The sequence below is a fragment of the Salvelinus fontinalis genome, chromosome 11 (assembly GCF_029448725.1).
Source record: "Salvelinus fontinalis isolate EN_2023a chromosome 11, ASM2944872v1, whole genome shotgun sequence".
Lineage (NCBI taxonomy): Eukaryota > Metazoa > Chordata > Actinopteri > Salmoniformes > Salmonidae > Salvelinus > Salvelinus fontinalis.
In genome coordinates this window covers 11679058-11698098 of record NC_074675.1, presented here as the reverse complement: position 1 = coordinate 11698098, position 19041 = coordinate 11679058, and the positions used below count along the sequence as shown (strand labels likewise).

The 19041-nt window shown below is 42.6% G+C and overlaps 1 protein-coding gene across 12 annotated transcripts in view; it reads right to left on the bottom strand.

Annotated features, from left to right (window-relative positions):
• Window positions 1–10494, bottom strand: part of LOC129865043 (protein phosphatase 1 regulatory subunit 12A-like) — a 74465-nt gene extending 63971 nt beyond the window's left edge. For 5 of the 12 annotated variants that reach the window (XM_055937454.1, XM_055937456.1, XM_055937460.1 and 2 more), the window contains exon 1: window positions 10144–10494. In XM_055937454.1, the coding sequence (XP_055793429.1) occupies window positions 10144–10380 (237 nt within the window). In that variant the 5' untranslated portion in view covers window positions 10381–10494. The remainder of the gene's footprint in view (window positions 1–10143) is intronic. The other 7 variants (XM_055937458.1, XM_055937455.1, XM_055937461.1 and 4 more) reach the window with 3 other exon arrangements.
• Window positions 10495–19041: the final 8547 nt, after the last annotated feature.

The following is a 19041-nucleotide window of genomic DNA, read 5'->3' as shown; positions in this document are numbered from 1 at the left end:
CCCCATCCCCCACTACATCCTATTCCCCTCATTTAGGAAGAGGATAAACATTCCTGTCAGTCCTCCTGCCCTCTCAAAACAGACAACGACAGCAGGGCACACCTTTAATTAGCCAATGAAAATCCACATGAGGAGTCCTGAGCAGAGACAAAAGCTCTGGTAGAGACTAGGGCGTTGGGATTTCCGAAGGCACACCTAATCTCCCTGAGCCTCAGAAAATGTCAACTACATTGGAAGGCTCACATGAATCTCCAGTGTGGTCCGGGGAGACTAAATTGGACCAAAAATACTGGTACCCCAAAAGCTTTATTTATTTTGTAAATGTATGCTAAACGGCTCATTGCTCGTGAAAGAAGGAGTTCACTTATTTGGGTTGAAAAGGTTGTACTTCTTGATTGACGTTGCTGTGCTTCCAACTGTAGCCTCTTTCCCCCAGACAGGAACATGTACAGTAGGGCAGTCTGCTTATTTTTGGTTCAGTTAATTATTCATTTGGCAGGCTAACAACATCTGGGATAAGAGCTCAATTAGACTTAACGACCAGACAATATTCACGATCTACAAAATGTCAATCAAGTCTACAATATTAGGAAACGAACAGTGAAAAATATGCAAACGACGATATTGACGCAAAATGTCCAATCCTATTTTTATTTTTTTAAATGCACAAGGGTGAAAATAAAAGTACATTTACCTTCTAGTATATTCCTGCTCTGAATAGTGTCCTACTCTGGTCTGTTCAGCGGTGTTAGTGGCACCACTAAATTACTGTACCTGGAGATACTAAATAAATCAGTGGTATTGAATGATGTCCAATTCCTACAGCCATCAAAACTCACAAGCCAAACACACTGACACCCAGCTCGATTCACTGACACTGCTTCTACTCTGCAGTCAAATACACATGCACAACACACACACACACACCACAGACTATAATTAAAAAGCCCCTGTCTGCACAACAGCACGCAGCAGTTTCACTGGCACAAGGCTGGTGGTGGCTCAGTACAAAACTTCCCCTCAGCCTGTGATGGATCTAGAGGCAGACTGGTTAGCCTGTACAAAGGTTGCTAAAGACTTTGTTGTGTACTGGGTTGACTAAAAGCAAGGCAAGTAGCCCACTTCGTAACCACATAAGGGTGTGATGCCCGTCATGTCTAGTAGGCTGTAGGTCCTTCACTCATACTCTAGGGTGGTCTAGGCCTACATCTTATGGTCCTTCACCTAGGCTGTAATTAGGGCTTTACCTCAGGGATCACGTTCGAGTTCAGATGTTTGCATTTTCCAAATACAGACCATCAAAGAACCTGATTTGAAACAATTACACTTGCGTTTTATGTTGCTTACAATATAAAAAAACATTTCTAATGTTAATCATAGAAAGAACGTAGCCAGTTACATTTCCTAATGATTTTCTGGAATTTAATCTTGCATTTTTCCAGAGAAAAGTATCTACACAGAGTGCTGTCTGCTGATTGATGAGAACTCAGAAACAGGCATTTGAGTGGAGAAGTGCAACTGAAGCACTAAATTAGTCTGAATCCAGGCTGCAATTACAATAATAAGCATTTTAGATATGGGTTTACAAAATGCAGCAATGTATTTCATATACGTTCTTTTTTGCATGAAAAACGCAGAATTCTGTTTTAATGTGACACCTGTACCTGTCAGTACAGTTTCTGGTGCACCAATTTCACTGGCTGGAAAGATGAGGCCATTTTGAGATGAATTGAAAGAATGTAACTTCTCCCTCCCAGGACAACAACAAGATAGACTGGGCTTAATTGTCCTCCTCGCTGCATACAGCTTCCAGGTGTTTTCGGTTCAAAAACACCTTATAAGCCCACACTCAGAGGCATATGACTGCTGGAACGCAAAGAACCCTGGGATGGTTTAAAGACCAATCTAGAGCAGAGGAGACTGTCACAGGGTGAATAAAAACAGACACGCTGCTGAAGTCATCCCACTCAAATTTTGCAGCAGCTCAATACTATGCTAAAGCCCAAGTGTGGCCGGAGATGTTGGGCGGCGGGCGAGGAGAGAAAGAGAGCTCTTGGCAGCTTCTCATCCCAGTTTACCTTACACAGAGGTTGTCAACAGGTCTATGTGCCGGGACTATTTCTCAGCGACCCGAGGAGCCCTGGCAACATAGTGAGAGATCTATAGCTTCTCGCTCGGGTGAGAAATAGTTTGCATGTACAGGAAAGCACAGTGACATCAAATGTACTTGTGGGAGAAGGTGGTACACAGGTGCGGATGAATGGCAGCTTGTGGTTTCAAAAATGAAATTGATAGCCGAGTCACCAGCTTTATTGTCTCGTTTTGATCATGGCCGATATCCGCGGAGCACCTAGCCTATCGGTTGCTAGTGTGTGACAGGTCAAGTCCATCTCCACAGCCTGCTTGGCTGGCATGTCTGTCTGAGCACATACGTGGCAAAAGAAGGTCGAGTTTACACCCCTGCTGAGGAATTCTACCTACAACCCCAGGTGAACCAGTTTCAACCTGTGGTGACGCTTGTCTTAAATACTTCAGGTAGTTCCTACCACTCAAGCCCTTTCATAATTAAAGCGTCAAGAAATTGGGTATCAATAAGTCAAGAAAATGTGAGTGTTTATGCATTTATTTTTTAAATATATATGTTTTATTTGAGGTAACATTGGAAAAAACTACCCAAGAAAATCTGGAGTTGAACAGGCATGGAAGGTGTGTGCGACACATTGCGTAAGGAAGCCATGCAGACGTGTCATGATCAGCAGACTACCTGACATGTTGTGAAGCAGTCGAGAGCAACGACACAAGGACTTCCTGCACTTGATTATAGGTTGTGGAAACACTTCAATGAAACCTTAGACGGGGCCCGCCTGACAGAGCAAGACCTACCAATTATAAACAAGTAGAATGTGCAAGTTCCGTGAGCTTTTCTAATATTACAGTTGTCACAGGCTAGAGGCCCGTGATGGTTACGCTGATGATTCAGAGGCAACGTTGAATCAACATTGGGTTGGGTGACCCGTAACGCTTGAATTATAATAATATGTTATTAATGCACTCGTGTCCATAAAAACTGACAAGCAATCGTCTGCTACGGTTATGAAAACATCCAACTATATTAGTCATTAACCTTTCTACAAGACAGACTGAACGCATAGACAAAGAGTAACACGATTCAGATTGCCTTAATTCCATACTATAAATATCTGCGGAACATTTTAATGTATTCTCAATTGTCATGCTGCTATGTGCATTATTAAAACGCATGAATCGCTGCCTTTGGGCAGGTAAATTAGAAAGGCTAAATTTAAGCTACAACAAAAGGGGTGGTTCAAATATTTTTCTTATAGATTTCTATAATGCCTTTCTACGAGAGGTACTCCAAGAGCTTTACATAGTAACGGCTAAAGTCCCCTCAACCACCAATGAAATGTGGATCTTAAAAAGCCATCCAAAAACGACCAAATATTCCGTTTCAGACCATTCCGCAGAATGGTTTCAAAGGAAGTGGGGCATGTCACTGTAAGAGTCCCCTCCTCCACAAACCAAACAGTGCCATGTTCACACTGCACCTCCATACCCAGTCCACTGCCAAACAGGCCACCTCCAACTTTGATTAAGGGCTAGGAATAGACACCCTCAATGAGCAAACCGGCTCAGAGTGACATTGTTTGAGTGACATCTACAGGAAAAGGTATCAGGTAGGGAATGATGTCTAAAAGAAAAATACAAATGCAGTTTCTTTATCTTCTGGGCCTTGGTATGGGGAAAAAAACTGACTGATAGTATTCAGTCTTGTTTTGTGTTCCTTTGATTATCTTCCAAGGTGAGCAACGACAAATGTCCCTAGTAATGAGAGGAACACGGTGCTCCCGTCATCAAAAGTCACACAGCTCGTTTCAACCCAAATCAACTTAATCTAGCCCTAATTGGGCAGAGCTTTCAGGTCCTGACACACACCAACTCTCACTACGGATCAGGTGATCCGTGGTAACCCAAAACGCTCTCTGCTTCCCTCCAGGGTAAGTGAGTTTACAGCCTTAAGAACAAAAAAAATAAATCAGAACACCACATGACTGGTGGAAGCAATGTTCCAGAACATAATAGTTCAGCAATAGGATCTGTGTGAAGACAACACTTTACAAGGCCAGACCTTCAAAATATCAGGTCAACAAGTACATTTTACAAATTGAATCAAGAGGTTTAATTCAAGCAACAACAAAAATCTCAACACCTCTACTGAAAGTCAGAATCTGTGCTTCCTACCATGAGACAGCCCCCCCACGGCTATCATTGGCCAACTGGGAGCCTCTGTCACAGCTGAGAATCTCAGGGTTGGGATTGGAGCAATTATGTAATATATTAATGTAACTGGTGCTGTTTTGGGTGGAACTGCAGTGAGGGCCCCATGCACTGCTGTCTGCATAGGTTCCATTTCAAGATTCATGCAGTCCATGTGATTCTAAACTGCTAATGGCTACTCTGCTCAGTCAGTGGTTATGTAACTCTGTATGTACACAAAATCGGCAGACAAGCCACTAGCAACTTGACATTCACACACTGATAGTGAGGGTGTGGAACGTAAACTGTTGCCAAGGTAAAAAAAAATAAAAAATAAAAGTGAACAGTTGGCATTTTATCGAGCCTATCCCAATGATGTCGTAAAACCTTCACCATGACATTAAAACCACAACTTACAAAAAGCTACTTTGAAAAAAATATGTTATATTTTTACAATACCTGTACCAGCTAGACACACACATATACATACATATACATATGTACATTACCAATGATAGACAATATGAATGACTCAAGAGAAAGGCCAGATATGGGTGAATACGCCTGTTGTTTCACTGTGCAGGCCCTGCCTTGATACGGCACAGTAGGTGGCAGTCAGCTGGGTCCTGGCATTGCCTGGGGAGAGGCTGGCAGGCCAGAAAGAGGGTAAGACTGTGTGTGGGGGGTGGGGGGGGTTAGGTGACAGCTGAGGAATGCTTGCTCTGCTCTCCCTTTGCCATGGTTTCCACCGACTGTCATGTGAGGAATGCACGGGCCAGGAGGACAGGGACGGAATGCTACCCATCCAGCACATATCTACAAACATCTCTCTCCAGTCCTGCTCCCTCATTCACAACTCCCTGTACCTCCTCTTCACCCAACTGTGTGGAAAGCTTTACAATTCTGGTTTACAGTAGCACCATTACAGGTCTTTCCTTCCCACATTTCCTCAGTGGTCCTAGAGGTCTGCAGGGTGTGAAGGCTTGTGCCCCAGCAGTAAAGATGTCAGCGTGCTTCAGTTTGGTTGGTGCCTTGTCAAACTCAGGTAGCTGAACGAGTGTGCTCGCATACTCCCTTAAAGAGATTTTTTTTTTTTTAAATGCAATATTACCGTTTGTCCAGGAAGACGCCATAGTCAAAGTCAGAATTATTCTAAGAAAACTCAAGAAATCGGTCATAAAATTGCTGTTTTTGCCAAGGTGATCTTAGTTGCACAATTTTACATCTAAGATGTTTGATTCAGTATTTCTCAAGGGGGAAAAAATGTGCATTAAAAAAAACAAGTCATCTCCCATTGAATGACAAAGAATTTATTGAAGAATCCCTACTGTTGACCAATCAGCGACGAAAAGGCGTAGACTTCGGCTTCAACTTGCCTCCAGAAAAAAAGAAAAGTGTGCCCAACCAGCCCAAAAAAAAACTCACTGAAGTCCAAAACATCACAAAATGTTGGGATAATACATGCACAAACTCTTCCGAACTGGAAGCACGCAGAAGCCTTAACACTCCCGATTCAGATTAACAACGTCTCAAATCAGTCAAATAGGCCTAGTTTTTTGTGAAAGGCTGGGACAAATGTCCTCCAGGTCCATAGTTAAGAACAGTGGTGGTCATTCACAACAAAGGTGAACATCAGAGGCCATTGTTCAGTGACTCGTAGGTGATCTCTGTTTCACATAGACAAACCCTTTCAAACCAGACTGTCCACAACCTCCAATGCATGCCAGGCCTCCAGTACAAAGCTAAGCAGTTCAGAGTGTGGCAATGACTCATACCCAAACTTAGAATAATCTCCTCAAACCAAGCTATACTGAGAAGAACTGGTGCAGGTGGTATTTATAACATGGCACTCAGAAGTGGCAGGAGTGCAGTGCAGTCACTGCACCCAGGGAGGAGTGAGTGACCCTCCGTGTAAAAACAGAGCATTGTTACAACCAAAGGGAGAGGTCACTGCCTTGTCACCAGGAAGGGAAATGGTTCAGGGCATGTCATCAGCACACGACAACCCCCATAAACAATTGTCGCAGATAAAATAACAGATCTACAGCTGCAACTGAAAGGAGACTTGCCACTGTACCATGTCAATAAGCCTACACTGCCTGGCTGGTCAGTGGTCACTCAGGTACCTGCGTGGTAGCAGCATTAGAGTCATGTTAAAGCCACCGTAGTCTCACTACTAAGCCAATTATTACAGTAGTGGTGAATCGTGGCACCAAGTTTGACTCAAATAAAAAGGCTAGTCAAACGCAGGCAGACAACTACTAATCCTTACTAGACTGTTTGGTTTAGTTCCATTCAAGACCAGGACTAGGGTGCATTACCACTACTGGCCTCCTGCTAATAGGAGGGGAGTCCATCCCACTTTGGGAGAGTCATTAACCATTCATTCTGACAACTTTGATTCTCTAAGCCAACTGGCCCTACTCCTTGAAGGCAGAGATTCCCAACATGGCTTTGCTAATCATTATCCATCAGGGACAATTAACGTGGCAACGCAGACTGAGCCACATTTGATGGGGGTTAGCAAAAAGGTCACTTAAAATAGTATCAAGATATTTTTAATAGCAAATATGTTTATACTTTTTCCCCCTGCGTTGTTGAGAAAGTTGTAGTCGGTGCATGTGTCCAATACAATTTGAATTGTCAGATAACCGGATACGTTTCTAACTTGAGCAATACTGCACGAGGGAGCTGTGGAGGGGCCGGTGAGATTGGAATGAGCAGACTAAGGCAGATAGTGACGCTACTCGTCTACAGCCAAGACTACCTAGCTTGTAGAAGCCACAACGTTATTTATCATCCCATATAACAGTGGCAATCTTGACTGGAGTAGCCCAGAGAAGCTAAGCTAGCTAACTATAGCTAGCTAGGCTAATTGAGGCCACATTTTGCGCTCACTATCCATTGAGCCACGTTGATTGGCCAACACTACCAGTCTTTTTTATGGGGAGAACGTCACAAAAACTACAATGAAAGGTTCGTTTTTATTAAATGTATAATTTGAAATGTCATGGTATATTCTTGCATGTAACATGGATATTTTAAATTTAGAAAATGCCTGGATGCTAAAATTAATACTCAAAAGAATTTGAATACTAACGTCCGTTCAGATATTCAAATAACCGTGCACATCCCTAAACAAAATCTCTGTTGGTTTGAGCAAACCAACATCAGCCAGACCTTCCTGAAATCCTAGGATTAGCAAGCTAAACGCCAATCCCTATATCGCCTTCAACTCTTTTCCAAGACCCTGAAGCCAGGGATCACATGCTGGAACACAAACAAAGCTGCTCCAAGTCTCTCCAGACATGGTTAGGTCTCAAGCACTGCGTCGCAAATGCTTTCCTCACCTCTGCTTGTCCCTGGAGTGGACTCCGGTCCCAAAAAAAGGCTATATTTTCACCCAGTGAGCCTGCGCAGTGCAGGAGGCTGACTAATTCCAGTTGAAAGGAAGACAAACTCAGTAACCCTAAAGAAAGGCTGATTAAGAAACAGTCCCTGACTAGTAGTGCATATCTAACGTCAGATAAGACAAAGTAATTTGTGTGAATTCCTCACCCCCCCCCCCCAAAATCAACTAGAGATACAGCAGCATCTATTCTAGAGACAAGGCACCACTTCTACACCCTGAGATCGGCCTTCGGGGATATAGCCTTGCCCGGCAATAACAGTGTATGAAAGGTGCACACATCACACTACTTAAGAGAAAGAGTGGGTGATGCATCACTTAGCAAACAGGACATCTGAGTGATGAGATCCTTGTAGATGTAAGGTGCAAGACAGTTTGAACATGCAAGCCTTCAATAAAAAATGTTTCATTCTGACTTTGCTAAAAATGCATTTGAGGAGACAGGCAGGCCCACACTTTCTCAATTTTGCATTTACACCTGTGTGAAAACCTTTGATGAACAGTTAACATGTAGCCATAACTATGGCTACAATGACAAAACAATAGCATGACTTAAAATGTTTATGTGCAGTATCCGTTTGAAGAACAAAACTTAACTGAATTAGAGAAGTTGTGGCTTCCACGGGCACTCTGTTTTGGTTGTCAGTATTCAAGGTAACAGGCTGGTGCTCCACCTGCCATAACGTAAGCTAAAGTGTTGACTAATAACATTAACAGCCCAGAAACCTAGGATTGGCTTCTTTCACACAGCTGAAAGCGACAGGTATTGACATGTAAACCTCACACCTCCCAGAGAGAATGTGTCAGCTGTTATCCGATTGCAGAACAGTCTACTGTGCAGCAAAACACGTCAGTAATGCAACATTGCAATCCGAACACACCGGCAGGATATAGGCAAGCTAGCCTAATTTAGAGCCAATAGCCAATTCCAAAGTGTAACAACCTTTATAAAAATGAGCGTAGGATTCTAATTCTGAGCATTTACTTAGTGTTATGCTAAGAATGTTAGTTAGTATACTTTTCAAATAGCCTAGCTATCATAACTACTTTGAAACACCACAAGCTTTGATGTTTGCCAATCCATGCAGATAGCTTATAATACAATTGCACAGATCTATGCATAGTTATATCATGTGTTTATATCAAAATAACTGGGCTGTGTCCACCTTACCAGAGCAGCAACAGAAAAAGGCCAAATGCATTGTGATACATGTAATGTGATATATATTACACTACAGATTACACTACAAAAAAAATGATTTGAATTCAAGGAAGCCTCAAATTGCAATTACAAAATGTGGGTACAAATTGTATCGTTATCTGCTACAATAGTATAATCGAAATTATAGGAGTGATGTTTGCTACAGAATGTCAAAAGACGTTGCTCCTGAGGCTAACGTTTGCTAGTAACACGTTAGTGTGCTGTTGTATGATCATTTAGCTAGCCTAAGATAGTTACATATGCGGTTAACCACAGATAATATTTCTTGAAAATATAAGTGTCATGACTGTAGCTAGTTTCAGTACAGTCGTCCTGCCCTTCAGCCTAGAGACTGCGGCATTGCTACTGTAGCTAAACATATTGTAAAATATTGTTGCATGTTATAGCTTCGACGTGATCCAAGCTGACATCTGATTAATTTAATTTGGAGTTTTAATGCCGTCCGACTGCAGTCAAGCTTATGCTTGGTAACGAACAGTGCCACTGGATAGCTAAACGTTCTTTCCACCATTTGCACAGGTTAGCTAACGTTAGCTAGCCACTTGTAGCAAACTAGCTTGCCATCAACAAACAAGTACATTTTCTGTACTTCCTATTAACTTCGATATAAAACACAGTCGGCCGCAGTTAACTTCGCCAACGACTGTAATAATTGAGTATTTGTTAAACAACAAACCAACAATATTGAGTTAAACTATATTTCATAGCTTACACAGGTTAGCCAGAGCAGGTCGACATATCAGTTCCAATAATGGTTTGCCTAGCTAGCTACAGTAACTGGCTGACGTTAACTAGCTATGCTAACTGCACCACCCAAGTGGCTGGTTAGATGTTAGCAAGCCAGTCAACGGCATTCTTCCTGACTATTGGATGTTTGAATCAGTTGCTGATAAACAAAGACCAAATAACTAACTATCCATATGTTCAACATTAACTAACCTACGAATACATTTAACATACCTAGCTAGCTCAAACAGGATAGCTACCAATCAGGTATTTACAGTTTATCCACCCCTTCGCTTCTGATCCAATTCAATCAACAGCCCAACAAATGAAATGGCCCTGTCTCGTCTAAAAAAGACGGGCGTGCTAGGTAAACAGACTGAGCTTCAGCAGGAATTACTCCATTCTCCATTACTGTGGCAGGAGGTAACGTTAGCTACGATCTTTGGCAAGACATATGGTTGTCGTGCTATTGTATGAGCAGTGTCTAGGCTTATAGCTGTAAATGACAAACCTGGTGGAGGGCAGTTAGACCGTCTACATTGGCGTAGTTGATGTCAGCACCCCGGTCAATCATTCGGAGCACCTCCTCAGTATCGCCGCTTGAGCAGGCAGCCAAAAACACGGCGCCATCGTCGAACTTCACCTTCGTCTTCTTCTTTTTCAGAATAGGAGGCTCGATGTCTGTCTCCGACCCTAACCACCGTTTCAACTGTTCGTTCCTTTTTTGCTTGGCGTCCGCCATCTTCATCCCCTCCCGTCTCGGGCTTCTTATCTTTCTCCGAGAGAGGATATACTTTATAGTGCCACTATCCCACAGCGCACTGGGCGTGGGAAGGGGGGCCTGAGAAAGCGTCTGGATTGTTTTCCATAAGCTCGCGAGACAAAGCAACGTCATCTCAGGATCTGCAGTATAACGTCATCATCAGCAGATGAAAGGAAAAGGAGGAGGTTGTACATTTCTTGACAGAGTTAAGAGTTTTATCATTTATTATGATAAATAAGAACACTGAGACCAGCAGAATGTCGATTATATTCAATGTCGATTTTATTCATTCGGTTTTTATGATGACTGGTCAAACTAAGTCAAAACATTTGAGAAAATAGGTATTTTATTTCTTAGACCAGAGACAGGCAATTGATAAACTTAGCTCTTTCATTCTTTTTTTTCAGCTGTTTATTAATAATATTCAAAGAACATCATCCCTATCCATATGAAATTACCAGAGGAAGACAATAAAAATTAAAGAACATTGGCAATAGAAATAGCAAGGGGGTTTATCTTTTACCAACAGTGGTAAAATGGTGTAAAAGTACACAATCCCCAAAAGCTTGAACTTGAAATCGATGTTGCAGAGCCAATATCAGCCGACAGGCAGCCCACATACTGTACAACACAGACCAGTTAAGTGCATGTCTCATCGGAATGATTTTTGGAGCCTTTTATTCATCAAGGATGAGGTGCTATTACATTGTTTTTATATTTAGAGTTATTCGTGAGGCCCTAAAAAAACTCAAAATCATATCACCATTGATTAAAATGCCAGATCAAATGACATCCCAAATCATTTTCAACTGGGCCTTTAAATGAAATGTGACCGTGGTCACTTCATCAGACTTTCAATTTTCAATAGCTTGTTTACAAAACTACCACTAGTTGAACAAATATGTCTCTATTTTCTACTTAAATATCACTGTAGTAGCAGGATATTAGTATGTTTACTCTGTTTGTGCCCATCTGTGTCAGCTGTGCCACTCCTTCAGAGGAGCCATTATGGAAAGGGAGACTATTGTCCATGAAACATTAGCTGGCTGGTCCATGGAGATAATTACATTAGATATGAGAGAGACAAGTATAATTATTTTTCCATAGGTGCTTTGAAGCACTTTGGGTCAATAGGAAAACGTTTAGTGACCAGTGTGCAACAACAACTTATCTAGAGGAAACTATTGACTTCCTCCTTGGCCTCAAATTGGATTGGAAACCCAAGGGTGTAAGCCATGGTATGGACTGCTTTGTCTCTCAGTAGTGTTTGTGTGTGTGTTTTGTCGGGGGAAAATACCTTTACAAGAGAAATCCACTTTATTTTTTGTGTTGGATGGTTATATCAGGTATAAACCAGTGGAGGCTTCTGAGGGGTAAATGGAATGGCATTTGATGTATTTAATACCATTTCACTGATTGCACTCTAGCCATTACCACGAGCATGTCCTCCCCAATTAAGGTGTCACGAACCTCCTGTGGTACAAACAGATGGTCATTCTCACCATTGCCACAATATTGCTGAAGCAAAGTATGTTTAGGGCCCTCGAAGCACCTTGCATAGCAAATGTGGCTCTGATAAGACAAACATAACTGTCACAAATGGCTATGGATAAGCTTTGTGGCAGGACTCAAACACAAATATTCAATCTGCATTTTTTTGCCTGTTTTTTTGCCCCTCCAACATGTCACCCATAAGGACATACGTGGCTAATTACTGTAGACATAACAGGAGGCTGTTGAAGGGAAGACAGCTCATAACAATGGCTGGAATGGAGTGAATGGAATGGTATCAAACACATGTGTTTGATACCATTCCATTCATTCCTTTCCAGCCATTACTATGAGCCCATCCTCCCCAGTTAAGATGCCACCAGCCACCTGTGGTAGACATAGTCTGTGTATTTGTGTCCCATTTGTGTTTCTTTTCATAACAGACACAATGCACACCAAAGAGCAATATAAAGCACCTTTACCACAAACCAGTACCTGCAATGATTTGATGGGAGCACTTGAAGTGAAAGGAATGTCTAGTGGACTCAGCCTCTGGGGTGGTCCAGACTTAGCCCTGACTGAATGCAAGGTGGACCGGCGAAGAGTGGTTTTTATTTTGGCACCACCGAGCGTTATTATTGGCAGACGCCCATGTGTACGCCGCAGGGGTGTGGTTTTGCTTCCTTGTATGCTGGTTGTGGAGTTGTTTCTAGAGGCCAGCTCCTAGGCAGTCGTCATGGAGCATGCCACAACACTATTTAAATGGAAGTGCCGTTTACTGTCATGTTCATAATGATAGTGTTTATGGGTTTGAGTGCAATAATTGTTGGTCTAATTGTCCTGCTAATTCTGGTGGGAACGGCTCCTGGATCTCAAAATAGTTCATTTCCTACATGAAATCGAGAACATCCCTTATAGGCTACTTTAGTTAATCTTCTGTAACGTTGCTTGACACGGCGTCATTTGTGAATGGAACCCTCTAGTATCTGTCAGCAGCACCAGAAATGTTGTTGTGCGATTAACTGCCTGACTTTGGACAATGTGACAAAATCTGACAACCTGAGCCAAAAAGCCATCCAAGCAAAGAAATGATCCAAAACATTTACACAGCTCCACCCACATGAGTTAAACCTCAAGACAGACCGACCACTGTGAGGACAGAGGGGGTGACAAGAGAGAGAGAGAGATCTCCTCTGTAGATCCAATCGGCTGCCACTTCTTTTCCCTACCCGGGTCCTTCCATCACACCCAGTGGACGTCCAGCGAGGACCAGTGGTGGAAAAAGTACACAATTGTCAGTAAAAGTATAGATACCTTAATGAGTAAAAGTATAGATACCTTAATGAGTAAAAGTATAGATACCTTAATGAGTAAAAGTATAGATACCTTAATAGAAAGTTACTCAAGTAAAAGTGAAAGTCACACAATAAAATACTACTTGAGTAAAAGTATAAAAGTTTTTGGTTTTAAATATACTTACGTATCAAAAGTAAATGTAATTACTAAAATATACTAGCATCAAAAATAGAAGTAAAAGTATAAATAATTTCCAATTCCTTATAATTTATTAAGCCGACAGCACCATTTTCTTGTTTTTAACATGTATAGATAGCCAGGGGGACACTCCAACACTCAGACATTATTTACAAAAGATACATTTGTGTTTAGTGAGTTCGCCAGACCATAGGCAGTTGGGATGACCACGTCTTCTCTTGATAAGTCGGTGATTTTACCAATTTTCCTATCCTGCTAAGCATTCAAAATGTAATGAGTACTTTGGGTGTTGTCTGTGAAAATGTATGGAGTAAAAAATACAACATTTTCTTTAGGAATGTAGTGAAATAAAAGTAAAAGTTGTCAAAAATATAAATAGTAAAGTAAAGAACCCCCCAAAAACTACTTAAGTAGTACTTGAAAGTATTTTTACTTAAGTACACTGTCGAGGACAGACTTTTTAATTAAATTACATTTTTGTTTGTTTTTTAAATTGAATATTAAAACATACAATCTACTTGCAGTGAAGCCGCTCAACAATTACATTGCATTCAATCATCTAACAGACTCCATCCAGAGCGACCCACAGAAGCAATCAGGGTCAAATCAGGGGACCCAAATCAGCCACCGGCCCAAGCTCCCAACCACCAGGCCACCAGCCTGCCAAGCCCCCCCCCCCCCCCCCACACACACACACACAGTTCCCCGAGAGCTGCCCCTCAACCACCCGAGACCCCCCCCACACAGTCCCCCCGCCCCGCGACGGGAAAAAAATAACAATAATTCCATGCTTGTTTGAAAAAGAGAGATACTCTGAAAAAGGTTTAAATTTCAATGAATTGAAAATGAGACATGGCAATCTGCACAAAGGCAAAAAGGCCATTTTTAAACAATGGAAAAGCTTTTCTTAGTAATCTACTGGAGAACCATTTAGGGTTCAAGTAAAACTTTTGTATAAGTGAAGCTTTTAGAGAGAGGTTTAGTGCTTTTATATTTAATAATCTCAATCCACCCAGTTCATATTCATTATATAGATAGGCACGCTTTATCTTGTCTTGTTTAGCAAAATATTTCTTGCTCATATGATTTAAAAATGAATCATCAGGAGAAAGCAGCGCCATAAGTAAGTGAGTAAATTGAGATATGACTAAGGAGTTAATCAGTGCAATTTTCCCATAAATAGACAAGTATTTACGTCTCCATGGTTGCAGGATCTTGTCTATTTTTACTAGTTTTCTATCGAAAATTCATTGTGGAAAGATAATTTATATATTTTGTGATGTGAATATCAAGTATGTCTACTTCACTGTCAGCCCATTTTATAGGTAAACTGCAGGGTAATGTAAATACGTAATATTGTACATATAATTAGGTTTAAGTCCAGAGAGTCCAGAAAAGTTATCTAGATCTTCAATGAGACAATGCAGGGATCTAGCTTGCGGACTTGATATAAAACGTAAGTTATCGGCATACATGGATACCTTTGTTTATAAGCCTTGGATTTCAAATCCTCTAACATTGTTATTTAATCGGATTTTAAAAGCTAGCATTTCAATCGCCATAACAAATAGATATGGTGACAGCAGACAACCTTGTTTTACTCCTCTTGACAATTCAAAACTCTCTCAGAGGCAGCTGCTATTGAAGTGTAAGAGGCCTCCAGTTTTTTAGATAGATTAGATATTTATATTTGCCATCTGTGTCGTTTTTAATAATAATGAGGACAGACTTAACAGTAATTGATTTCTGCAGACTCGGCACATGAATCAGCCTCCTGGCAGGACCGACGCTGAGGCGTGGAGGATCTCCAGGCCAGGAGAACCGGTGGGAGGCCAAGATATACAGAGAAGGATCAGGCCCAGTTCATCTTGATTTACTGGCCACCCCTCGAACCAAAGTCTACGGTGCGAACGGCCGTCAGGAGATCCTGGAGGGAGGTCTTTTGTGTTTAGTCACATGGGAGGTGGAGCACGCCAAATGTCTGTGGTGTCAGGATGATGGCTAAAATAGTTTTATGTGCTGATATCAGGAGAGCTAGTAGTGGAAAGTGATGTGTAAACTGCTGCTGGGCAGGGCAAGGAACAGGCCTCCCAGTGATGTGATAGACAGTGTGAGTGAGCTCAAGGTACGTGTGTTGGATGGCGTTGATATCTGTAGTGTTTGTATTGGAACACTGACAATCTGTCAGCGTCTGCGTATTGTTCTTCTCAATGTGTTCGTGGTGGTGCTCAACTCAACGAAATCATCCTACCGAATAAACACACACAAGAAAATGTGTCAAATGTGTGTTAAAATCACCTTCAAAAGTTCCTGCTTCTGCTTTCAAACGTAGATTGTCAAGCCAATAGTAGAGAAATTGTATATTAACCTTAAAGCAGGGCCCCTCTCCTACCTAAACACCTTACCGTCATCAGTTTATGCTTACTATACATAACATACAGCACCATACTGTATGTGAGACTGAACAGCTACACCTTTCCCACGGGTTAGATTATAAAGAACCAACCATTCATTATGTAAGGATGATGTCACATCAAACACAGTAAATCCATTTGCTTGTTTTTTTTGCTTGTTTTGTAAATCCATTTGCTTGTTTTGCAGGGATCATTGGTAGCTTGAGCGGAATATAGAAGACAAAATCTGTGATACAGGCAGAGGCAAGCATGGCAGTGAATTGTCTCTCCACGAGGCAGGAGTACCACCAAGAAACCATCTGTGGATGAAATGCAGTGCCAAGCTCTGTCTATCTTACAGCCAAGGCCTTCTGAGACATCAGGGTGCTAATTTGTTACAGGCTTCTGATTGGACGCCTCAGCAGAGAAACAGTAGATCAAACGGCCCCCAAGGTGAATAAAAATCCACTCGCCACCGCCCCTCCTTCTGGCCTATACTTCCCAACCTGCCAAGTCCTGTCTGTAGTCAGTCGCCACAACCACCACAACCCCTCTGCTTGTCTAACAGTGCTCATTCGCTCCCTGAGGCAACCATGTGATCCATCATCCAACCACATCAGTCATATGACTGGGTGCGCTCTGTTTGGCTTTTCCCATGTGGACTAACCTACCTCTTGAAGGTATAGTAAATGTTTAGGTGTCTTTTCCTTACACATTAAACAGTTGTGTTTACCACAATGCTCACGTGCGCCATTAATGGCTGCCTCATCTGCATGCAGGCCAGTCCAGTCATCATGTGTCACCGGGAGGGAAGGTAATCCAGACGAACTCTGTCCCTCATTACCTTTCACTTTGATGCCAGAGGACTGTTTGCTGTTGTTCCTGTTCCTCGCAGAGATCAAACAAAAGTTTGGGAGGAAGACAAATTAAGTGTATCAATACCACAAACCACCAACAATCTCTTTTTGGCATTGTCCATTGACATGTTAGTGACTGAGGCTTATTAAAAATAAGTCATAAAGACTTATCCCAGGGGCTTGTCGTGTGTGTGTGCTGCTGTGTGATCTCGTGTCAGAACGGTTACACCTATGACTGATTCCTCAGGGGAAGCTGGTGTTTACTATTGTAATTTAGTGTTTTCTGAAGCAACTGTTCCCTGATGTGGTTTATAAAACCAGATGAGGTGTGCAGTCTAAGAGCATGCAGAAGAGACAGCTGACTGAGGCCCAGGGTGGAGGACTATACAATATTGTGGACTGTTGTGAGTGGGATGATTGCTATTGCCTGTGGTTGTGAGTGGGAGTGAAACTGTTAATATATTGGACAGGGTTAAATGATCAGATATTGCACTGAAGATGAAATACAGTTTAGTTAGAATCCTTCCAATAAATAACTGACTACCATTGACAGTAAAACGGTCTCTTCAGACATATTCACTAACTACAGTAACATGTCCCTGAAGGTAACTGAAGCAGCAGCCACTCAGAGCTGGGTGACTCGTGAGTGTTGACGAGTGAGCACCATCTGAGTGAAGCCAGACGCCCACTTCCTGTCGCCCACTGCCTGCTGCCGCGGCGACGTTGGCGCCTGTGACATACACTCAACTCCTCCCAGAACAGAAACCCCAGACTGCAGTGCTATCATCACACTGATAGAAATAGTCCTGCTTTGATGTTATCTGCGATGCAAAAGGCGATGGCAAGAAATGCATAGATAGTGCCGGCTCAGACGTTAGCCTCTTCAATTAGTCACTGTCAGATTTTAAAGCTCTACTCCAGCCCCTGGTATTAGGTGAGAGTTAGCAGGTCTGCAGACAGTGTCGCTCTCGGGCCTGCTGTTTTGCAATGGGCAAAGTACATATCATCACATATGCACAGCATGACGCTTAAATGGGCAGCAGGGCCAATGCAACCCTTCCTATACATCTGTGCTCATCCACGCCTGTCATTGACAAATAGGTCTACGCCTCTATATATTCAAAGTATGAAACGTGTGGAACTTTGAACCACCATGAGTTGAGCTGAGTTGGCTGAGGCAGAGTGGTTAGATTCTGTCAGACCCTCCTCATTGAGTAGAGTAATAGTAGCAAGCTGATCTCCGCAGCAGCCAGTCACACGCTGTGAAGTCTGTTGATGTTGTTGTGTGTATGTGTGTATGTGTGTGTGTGGGCGTGGGTGTGTGCATATCTGTACACATGTTTTTATAATTTCTATAGAAATCAGTTGAGCAGTTTCCTCAAGTAAATGAATAAAATGTCTGTATGCTCACACAGCCTGTCAGGTCTTGTTGGCAGGAATGGTATGTAAGACTGTGGTTTTAGGTTTGTCATTGCGGGTGACACACTTCATGCTTCTGTGAGAAAAGCTTCTCAAGTGTTGAAGTGAAGTTCATTGCCCATGTCAGATGTTGATGAGTCCAATCAATTTGAGGTTCACAGAAGACCCAAAACAATCAACAACCTAACTATGGTAACACATCTTCTCTAAATAGATAGCAGAAATGCAAAAGAGGAAAGAACAAGCTGTGGCTAAACTCTCAGTGCACGGTATAATTGTGGCGCCCAGCAAACAGCAGCATAGCAGAGACACTGAGGTAGAGAGATTCAGGGATTTGACTCTTGCAGCCACGGGTCAGAGGTCAGACAGATCTGTGATGGAGCTGCCCCCCCACCCCCCCCCCCCCCCCCCCCCTCCTCCTCGCAGCTGTCCCAGGGCCCCCTTTTTCACTGTGCTGCTCTGAGCCTCCTTATGGGGGGTGTCTGGAAAAGCTTTTCTCTGTAGTCTCGGGGAGCTTGTCACTTTGAATTCACACTCTTAGGATATTTACACCACTGAGCATGTGGCTTCTTCGACTTAAGGAGCAGTATTGCTCCATTGTAAGCGGGCAGGCAGTTCTTTGAGAATACCAGCCAGTCTGTCAAATGCATGCCACCTGGCAAATCTTGCTGGTGCGCCCCTGTGTTCAACATGTGATATATCTCAGCGATAGCGTCCCTCGCCAAAATCCACCCCCGAGGAGGAGTGATTATGAGCTGATCTTCTCATGGACAACAGCTGAGCTCCTGCCTCAGCCAGATACAGGGCAGGCCCCTCACTTAGCAGCTCTCCCTACTGTAGCGTCACTCCATTCTCTCTACTAGTCTAAAGGCTGCACATTCACAGATACTGTAGTCCATCAAAGGAACGTTCAACTATTAAGATACCCCTCAGTGTGGGGTTATACTTCCTGTGGTATGGCTATGGTTTACTGTAATGAATGGATGTAAACT